At 47.4% G+C, this 10,000-nt stretch overlaps 1 protein-coding gene across 5 annotated transcripts in view; it reads right to left on the bottom strand.

Annotated features, from left to right (window-relative positions):
* Positions 1-10,000, bottom strand: part of LOC125041578 (titin-like) — a 284,691-nt gene that overhangs the window by 177,122 nt on the left and 97,569 nt on the right. For all 5 annotated transcript variants that reach the window (XM_047636618.1, XM_047636620.1, XM_047636621.1 and 2 more), the window contains exon 2: positions 6,884-10,000. This exon is cut by the window's right edge. In XM_047636618.1, the coding sequence (XP_047492574.1) occupies positions 6,884-10,000 (3,117 nt within the window). The remainder of the gene's footprint in view (positions 1-6,883) is intronic.

The following is a 10,000-nucleotide window of genomic DNA, read 5'->3' as shown; positions in this document are numbered from 1 at the left end:
GGGTAGATAGAGTGGCTGAGTTTGCATTAGTTTGGTTTATTTTTCGCTGGTTGGAGATCTTTCTACGGTACAGAGGTTTGTCTGTAGTAGCTGTAGACTGTAAGTAGACGCAGTGGTTGAGTTTCCGTTACTGGCAATATTTCCGTTTTGATGCGACGGTCCGTGGCAACTCTAGACGACAGGTCCGAGTGGATATAGTGGTTGTGTTTGCCTTAACACTCGTTGGTTGGGAATCCGTATATGGCTGATGTAAACGGTAGGTAGACTCGCTGGTTGGGAATCTTTCTATTGCAGAAAAGTCAATTTGGATTGACATAATGGTTGAGATTGGTTTTGTTGGTTTGGGATTTTTCAGTGGTAGAAGGTGGGTTTGGGATACATAACCGATTAATTTGGTTCAATCTCCTCTGGTCGTGCGTCTTCCTATCGTAGAGGGACGGCAGGCAGACACGGTGGTTTAGTTTCCATTGGTTGGGAATCTCTCTATGGTAGAGGGACGGTAGGTAGACAAAATGGTTTTATTTGCTTTACTCTCTTCTATGACAGGGGGACAGCTGGTAGACACAGAAATTTCTAGAGGGACAGTAACTAGACTAACTAGTTGAGTTTAGTTAAGTCCTTTAGTTAAATCCGAATTTTCTTCAGATCCCACTGGTTGTGAATCTCCTTCCTTTGACAGAATATCCAAGACCTTATACTCCTCCTACCGGGATGGAATTCACAACAAAGCACCGCGAACACACCGGCGTCTTCTACTGCGGCCTAACTGGGGCTCCGTTGCGGTGGTGGCTGTCGGTATGTATGGTGGAAGTAAGGAGCAAGCTTGGAAAACAACGGCGGTCGCTGTGGTGTCGGTGGTTGGCGAAGACATTCTGGGACAGGGTGTGAAAGTAGACGGAGATCGGCCGACGGTAATGGATCAGAGCCACATCATGACGGGGAAACGGGTTCTGGCCTCCGAAAAGCGCCGCTCTCGGGGCTCGCGTCGGAAGGGAAAGTGATGTTGACCAGCGCTGCGCCGTCTGGATGGCTCCCGGCGAGAGGAGGCGGACGGAAATGGACGGATACACACACACACACACACACACACAGACTTATACATATATATTTACTTGTGTGTGTGTGTGTGTGTGTGTGTGTGTGTGTGTGTTTGTGTATGTGTGTATGTGTGTGAATGAATGAATGTGTGCATGTGTGATAAATAAGGACATAAATACAGACATACACATATATAATATAAATATAGGTATATACATATACATATACATATAAACACGTGCATGCATACATACATACAGACAGATACACAATCCCCGATCTTTCTACTTTCCACTAACTGACCATATCAAGGAAGCTGACAAAAAAAAAAAAAAAAAAAAAAAAAAAAAAAAAAAAAAAAAAGATATTCAGCAAAATAATTAATTAAAAAAAAAAAAAAAAAAAAAAAAAAACACTCCTTTCCAGCGACACCAACCCAACAACGGCGTCCCACATTTCCCATAATGCCGGCAACAATAAAGCGTTTGCCTTTAGATATTACTGTTGTTTTATTACAAGCCCAAACCGTAGCGTGACTAAGCTCTCCCCGTGGACAGCGCCATCTCTTCGAATGCGCGAGCAGGTTCCTTTATTTAACGCCTTTCGTTCAACGAGGCGACATAATTAATTTGATGAAAATGAAAACAGACTTGTGATGATAATAATAATGATAATATTCATGATCATGATAATAGTAATATATTAATAGTAGTTATAAGAAAAAACGCTAACAACAATAACTACAAAAAATTAATGATAATAACACAAATACAAACATAATTAATAACAACAAGAAAAATAATAAGCGAGAATAATACAACACCAAATACCGAACACGTCATCCAAACGCCAAAAATACCCCATAAACACCAAAAATACCGATACCAAACAACCACACGCAACGGCCTCGTTAATCAGCCTCGTTCTCCATCTCGCGAGTGGCACAATGTAGGTCTTAATTGCCAATTCATAGTTGACAAAGTCCTGGTGGCAAGAGTGATGACCTTTTAGAAAAAAAAAAAAAAAAAAAAAAAAAAAAAAAAAAGGTGTCGAGATATTTTACTAATAGGAATAGTGGGTCCGAATGTCGACACCGGCCATTTTATCTTTATTTTTTTTTGTGTCCTTTTTTTTTGGGGGGGGGAGGGGTTTTGTAAGGGGGGGGGAGAGTTGGTGAATGGGTTGATGTGGAGATAATCCCTTCCTTGGCCTTCACGCTTGCTGTTCCTCAACGAATAGGTTTTTGTCCAAGAAAATAAGAATAGATAAAAAATAGAAATATAAATAATAATATTCGTTGCCTTTGTCTTTGTTCCTAAGAAAACAAATGCAAAAATCGTTCACTAAAACTACGGTGTATCTGCCCTCATTCCCTTATTGCTATGATAAAAAAACTGAATTTTTTTTTTTTTTTTTTACAGTTTGTTGAAAAACTACCCCTACACAACGTCAACAAGAAAAAAAAAAAAAAAAAACCGAAATGCCTCTTTTTACAATGGCTGGATTTAACCATCGACAAAAGCGAAAATACCCCCCGCGCTTTTTTCCCTCTCTCTCTCTCTCTCTCTCTCTCTCTCTCTCTCTCTCTCTCTCTCTCTCTCTCTCTCTCTCTCTCTCTCAATTTTCCTCTTCTACCCCAACAACTTTTTTTTTTTTTTTTTTTTTCCAAGCGAGCTAACCCAATTTTTTTTCCCCCTCTTCCTCCCGCCGTCTGTTGGCTAGAAAAAGTTGCTACCCTCGATGTAACAGCCGCCACGCCACCCTCACTGTTAGACGCCGGTACTGACCCACTGCCCCAACCCACCGCCCACCGCTGCCCACCGCTGCCCACCGCCCACCGCCGCCCACCAAGCTCTCTGTGACGAATAAGGTTGGCGACTGGTTCGAACTTACACGCAGGTAGGGTCGAAGCGAAACCGAGAACGACTTTTTACTGGTTCTCGTTTCGAAAATCTGCCGCCGAGGAGGAGATAAGTTCAGACTGAGAGAGAAAGGCAGATGCAATATTTAGAATTATTATTATTATTTTTTTTTTAGGCAAATGTTACAGTGGTTCATGAAAGAAACCTTAGGTTTACATGACGGTGTATACAGTACATATATATGTATGTGTTCTTGTGTTTGTGTATGTGTATGTGTGTGTGTTGTATATACCATTGTATGTTGTTGACGGGAAATCATTTTATCAAACTTTTCATCACACCGAAAGAAAACAAAGCATTCGAGTTGCAAAATGACGAATTCATCACGAATTTAGGAAAACACTGAAACGGCAGAAGGAATAACTCACAGAAGGAATATTTCAGGGTAAATTCCCGACCCACTATGGGCCACGTGATGTCCTGAAATATGGGCGCTCTCCAGAAAAAAAAAAAAAAAAAAATATATATATATACATACATATATATATATATATATATATATATATATATATATATATAATGATAAAAGGATAAAAGAGCGAGATGAAAAACTAGTTCTCAGACAAATATCACATTCTTATCCTGACTGAGAAACCACGAAAGACATAACAGACAATTATACACACACACACACACACACATACACATACACACACAGAGACACACACACACACACACACACACACACACACACACACATATATATATATATATATATATATATTTATATATATATATAAACTTTATTTTTTTACGAGTGAGTACTCGAATGCCATTTCTTTGAAGGTAAACTTTTGAAAATCATATGAGAAATATGTATCAAAATATCGTTACGTTTCCACTGTAATAGGTTTATATCAACTCTCTTAAGTCCGTCATTTACGCTTTCCACCACCTCGGAAATTTGAAAATCACTTAAAAAAACAATAAACGAATATACTCATAAAAGCCATAACCTAATCATATCAACACATACACATTTCCCTTCACACACATATTAGGCAAAATGCAAACGATGCGATATTAGTCATAATTTTTATATAAGTAAAAGTGTGGTTAAGCGCCCCCTCTTCATGATGAAAAAAAAAAGGGAAACACTGAACCACACGTTTACTCCTATAAGCCATAACTCAAAACCACAACTCGACTACATCCTATCGATAATTAAAAATTTCTCTCGACGTGCCCGCACCCGTCTCCAATGACTCGACCTCTTGCCCCGTGGAAAACCAACGCCGCCATCCTTAATTACTAGAGCTTTGCCCTAATTACACTCTTAACTGACTTTCCAAAACAATCACTCCGATGCCGGGTGTCATGTCTCGTTAACAATGTGACAGGTAAGCTAAACTCTCTTCTAATTAGCCCACAACCGTAGTCATTACCATTCATATAGTAATTACCATAGTCATATCGACATTAAAAGGATTTCTGATTTGAGATTCTGGGTATTGTATTTGCATAACGTAATCTTCTTGGGTATTTGTGTTAAGTGTGGGTGAGGATTCGTGGATGTTTGTGGATTTGTGTTTGTTTGTTTGATTATTTGTTTGTTTGTTTGTTTGTGTATGTGTGTGAGTGTAATTAAGTGTGAGTGAGTGAGTGAGTGAGTGTGTGTGTGTGTGTGTGTGTGTGTGTGTGTGTGTGTGTGTGTGTGTGTGTGTGTGTGTGTGTGTGTCTGTATGTGTGTCTGTATGAATGTGCGTACCTGTGTGTGTATGCCCGTGTGCGTGTGACCTTGCGCGCCCCGATGTCCTGTGCCCTGGCCTACATCCTAGTGCCGAGGACCTCCCGAGCGTGGGTACTTCCCGGTGAGCTGGTAAATACCCATCCCCTTTCCCACGTCGGCTGTCACCCCCCCCCCCCCCATCAAGCCTCCTCCCCCCCGCGGTGTGAGTTGTTTGTTTGTGGATGAGCTTCAAGTCTGTCTAACTCTTGACTTTAATTAATCCTGCGTGAGTTGGCTTTCGAATTTTGCGTTACGTAAGTGCGGTTTTGGCGAATCGTAATGATTTCCTGGTGGCGATTCGAATTGCTAAATTATAGTACGTAGGGAAAGGAAAGAGGGCACACATTTTAGGAATGTCCGTTTGTAAATCTTTCTCTCTTTCTCGTTCTTTCTCTCTCTTTCCCTCCACTTTTCTCTCTCTCTCTCTCTCTCTCTTTTCTCTCTCTCTCTCTTTTCTCTCGCTCTCTCTTTTCTCTCTCTCTCTTCTCTCTCTCTCTTTTCTCTCTCTCTTCTCTCTCTCTCTCTCTCTCTCTCTCTCTCTCTCTCTCTCTCTCTCTCTCTCTCTCTCTCTCTCTCTTTTCTCTCTCTTTTCTCTCTCTCTCTCTCTCTCTCTCTCTCTCTCTCTCTCTCTCTCTCTCTCTCTCTCTCTCTCTCTCTCTCTCTCTCATTCACGCGCTTAAATGTATGTGTTCGCGTGTGTGCGTGTTTTTCCTGCGTGTGCATGTATCCGTGCATATGTCTGTCTGACCATGCCTATTATTTCAAAAATATCTAAATATAAAAAAAGACTAAAAAAAAAATCTAACTCTCGCTATACCAGAAATAGAACAAGTGTTGGCATGAAAAGTGTCATACGTCGACAGGGGAAATTTCACTCAATAAAACTCTCACTTCTTAAAGACGTCCCCCCCTCTTTTCCCCTCCCCCCTCCCCCCCATTCCTAGAAGCCGCCCCCGTCAAGAGCGAGGGAAGGGGGGAGGGGGGTGGGGGGAGCTACTAAGGAGGAGAAAAAGAGAAAATGAAAACGAGAAAAGTTACAGAAAGAAATTAACTATCAAAAGGAAAATAAATAAATAAATAAATAGTATTAATTGATGTATGAATAGTAATGATGATAAAAAAGTTTATCTCGTTCGATGTAAATCTGTATAAAGTTGGCTGGCAAAATTATTTCTGATGTTACTGCGACTATTATCATCCTGATCTATATTTTATGGCAAATTGTTTCCGCAAACTTTGATGTATGTGTGTGTGTTTTGATATATATATATATGTATATACACATATATTTATATATATATATGTGTGTGTGTGTGTGTGTGTGTGTGTGTGTGTGTGTGTGTGTGTGTGTGTGTGTGTGTGTGTGTATGCATGCATGTATGTATGTATGTATGTATGTATGTGTGTATGTGTGTATACATGCATGCATGTATGTATGTATGTATGTATATATGCGTACACACACACACACACACATACATACATATATATATATATATATATATATATATATATACACACACATATATGAGAGAAAAAGAGTGAGAGATTTAAGGCAAAATCATCAAACATAAGGCGAAACAAACCGCCATTAGCTGCCACCTTCACACCAGCGCAAGCATAAACAAACACCGCATATGTACATTTAGAAATCCGCACAAGCCGCACAATCCATCAGAACAGCTGCTGTTCGACGCCGTTTTTTTTCTTCGTCAGCCGCGCCAACTTTCCTCAGTAGGAGTAGCCAGGGAAGAGGGCGGGGGGCGGGGGGGTGGGGTGGGGTGGATGGGTGCGGCTCTGTGTGTGTGTGTGTGTGTGTGTGTGTGTGTGTGTGTGTGTGTGTGTGTGTGTGTGTGTGTGTGTGTGTGTGTGTGTGTGTGTGTGCATGTGTGTGTATACGACTGCTTGTGTGGGGATGTATGCGACAATACACATTTACATGGTTGCTGTATACTCCCTGCGTGCGTAAGAGTCCTCCTAAATAAGAAAGTTATTCAAACAAGAAACTTGTATAAAGAAGATCAATCTGTCAGTATGAGTGTCCACACATCACATACATACATACACACATGCATACATCACTTACACGCGCGTCTACAAGTACCCTTTCATATATACATTCACACTGTACATCTACCCATCCACATGCACAATCAGCCCCCAAACCTGTGACCAAAAAGCCTCAAAGACTCACCTCTGCTGCCGTCGTTCTCCGCCTCCGTCGTGCTCTGCGGCGCCAGAGGGACGGCCTCCGTGTAATCCCTGACGTCCTCCTCGACCTCCCTCTGCTCCGGGATTTCCTCTGCTTCGCGCGTCGTGTCCTCTTTGGGGAAGACGCAGTGGGCTTTGTTTATTTCGTTCTTCTCCTTGACCATCGAGTCCTCTTCTTCCTCTTCTTCTGCTTGTTTTTCCTTTTCCTCTTCCTCATTTACGATGCTCGTTTCGGGAGCTGCGAGGAATTCTGAGGATTCGACGACTGCGAATGGTTCCTCGGTGGCTTCGACTGTGGCTTCGGCGTCTTCGGCAGCTCCCTCTGGGATGAACGTCTTGGCTTCTGGCTCTGGCGGGGCGACTTGCTCGTAGGTGGGTTTTCCTTCGGCGGCGCTGTCTGGCTCGTCGAAGGGCACCGGCTTGGCTTGGCTTTTCTTCGGCGACTCCTTGGGCGAGGCCGATGGCTCCTTGGCGTCGGGGGCTTTGGCGGGGGACGAAAAGAAGGCCGCCAGCGCCTCCGTGTTCTTCGGGGAAATGACGCTCTCCTCGCACACGTTCTCGTTGGGCGTGACCTCCGGCGCGGGCGGGATGTTCTCGAGCTTCTTGAGGCTCTTCTGGCGCTTCTCGAGGGCCTTGGGGGGGACCGCCGGTTCCTCCTTCGGCAGATCCTCCTTCTTGGGAGACGTCTTCGGGGGAGTCCTGACCGTGGTCTCTTTCTCAATCTCGTCGACCTTCTTGGCAAACTGCGTGACCTTCCCGGCTTCCAGCGTTTCCCTGCTCGGGGAGTTCTTCCTCTTGCAGCGAGAGGGCGCGACGGGGATGCTGCTCTCGTCCCCGTGCGCGTGCATGTTGAAGGTCTTAATCCACGTGTCCTTCCGCTTGGCCTTCACCGTCATCTGCTTGATCACGGAGCGCCGCTGCTCCTCCAGGTCGCGGACGGAGTCGCCGAACTCCAGGAGGGAATGCTCCGGGAGGTTCATGCTCTCCTTCTTCTTCAGGAGGTCCTGCTCGTAGCCCTTCATGATGGCGGCTCCCAGGTTCTTGGCCGACTGCTGCGGCTCCTCCTGGCTCCTCTTGGGGGAAGACTGCTGCTTCGCCTCGGCCTCGGTCCTGCTCTCGACGAGAGGCGCCGGCAGGCTCTCCTCCAGGATGGTTTCGGGCGTGGACAGCTGAGCGGGCGCGTCGGCCTGCAGGGAGGTCAGGGTTCCGAGGGAGTCGGTGCTGGCGCTGGCGAGGGACGAAGGGCCGGAGTGCGTGCTGATGATGTTGGCGGAGTAGACGCCGTCCATGCCGTCGTCGGTCTGGAAGGCGAGCGGCGGGGCGGCGATGGCGGGGGGGCTGAGCGGGGGCGCCATGATGGGGTTGCCGGTGAAGGGGTCGATGTCGGGGTTGGTGTGGGCGGCGACGTCAGAGTCCATGCTCGTCTCTTTCATCTCCCACGAGCCGTCGTCCGAGATCTCGATCACCTGGTCGGCCGCGCTGCTGGGGACGTTCAGGAAAGAGAACGCTGGGTCTTCCTTCTTGGGCGACTTCACTCCGACGGAGACGCTGCTCCCATGATCCTCCACCCTGGACTGCAAGGAGGTGGCGAGCTTCGGGAACAACTTGCAGAAGGACTCTCTCTTCTCCAACTTCCTCTGGGTCTCTATCCGCTCGAGGATGCCCGTCCGCTTCAGGCTCTCGCTTCGCTTCAGGGACTCCTTCCGCCGGATTTCCGAGGGCCTGAGGCTCTTCGGGACGCTGGGGCACGAGTCCTTCAGCTCGATGATCACGGAGTGGCGGATGGCCGGCGTGTCGAAGTCCTCGCTGTCGTCGTCGAGATGGACAACTTTTGCCTCTGTCTTTAAGTTCTTTTCGTTTGTGTCCTTCTTAACTTCGGTTTTTGTCTCTTTCTTGAATACTCTGTCTGTTTCCTTCTTCAGTTCTGTCTTGACTTCTTTCTTAACTTCAGGTTGGATCTCCTTGGAAAACGTGAGCTTCCTTTCCTTCTCTGTAGCGGCTTCCTTCTCGGCGGTCGGCTCGGTGTCCGACGTGTCCTCAAACCTCCTTTCGAGCAGCGCTAGGTTCGCGTTGACGGCCTCGACCTTGTCAACCTCCTCCTCTCTGAAGTCGGAGTCCTGGAACCTGAGGGAGCCGTACTCGCGCTCGATGGCTTCCTTCTCCTTCTGGAGGGCGAGCTTCCTCTCCTCTTCCTCCTCGCGGATGACTATCTCCTCGAGTTCCTGCAGCGCTAGCTCGGGAGGCGGTGGTGGCAGAGGGTGGTCCTCGACGATGACGGCGTCCTCTCCGGGTGGTGGCGTCGGGGGAAGCGGCCAGTCCTCGACCGACCCGCTGTCTTCCTCGCCGCCGGACGACCCGAGGTCCGACGTCTCCGAGCCGTCAAGGATGAGCGTCTGTTCGCTGGTCTCGCGCGGCGCCGACGGGAGGAACGGGTTGGTATTCCCTGCGGTGCGGCGGGGGCTGGTGTCCTCCAGGCGGTCGCTGGAGGCGTGCGAGTCGGGGGACGAAAGGGACGAGGCGGTGCTGAGGGGGGGCGTGGGGTCGCCGGTCTCGACGCTGAGGCTGACGAAGGGGTTCCAGGCGCGCTTGACTGGCTCGCTCTGCCGCGCCGCCAGCTGGGCCAGGAAGTCGGGCTTGGGCGGCAGGTCGGGCTTGTGGCGCGGGAGGGTGTCGTACAGGTGCTCCTCGTCCTCGTCGCCGGTTGAGTTCTCTACGTTCTCGTAGATGTGCTCGTCGTCGGTGATCTGGCCGTTCTCGTAGAAGTGCTCGAGCGGCAGCTCTCCCGAGGAGCACTCGCTCAGCGTCAGGTAGAGCGGGTTATCCAGCGACGGGAGCTCGACCTCGAGCTCGGTCTGCTCGCCCTTATCCTCCCTCGATATGACCTTGACCCTCGGCTTTGTGTCTCTGAACTCCTCCTTGACCTTCGGTCTGATCTCCTGCGGGTCTAACTTGAACTTAACCTCGAGGAGCTTCTGGTCTCTGCTTTCCTCCTTGTAACCGAGGTCCTTCACCTGCGTCAGATACTGCGTGACAGCGGAGTCGAGCTCGCCCTTGAAGGCTGTCAGACTTAGAGGAGCGCTGCTTTCTTCCTCCGGCAGTG

Source organism: Penaeus chinensis, chromosome 30, assembly GCF_019202785.1.
Source record: "Penaeus chinensis breed Huanghai No. 1 chromosome 30, ASM1920278v2, whole genome shotgun sequence".
NCBI classification, from domain to species: Eukaryota; Metazoa; Arthropoda; class Malacostraca; order Decapoda; family Penaeidae; genus Penaeus; species Penaeus chinensis.
This window is presented reverse-complemented; position numbering and strand designations above follow the sequence as displayed.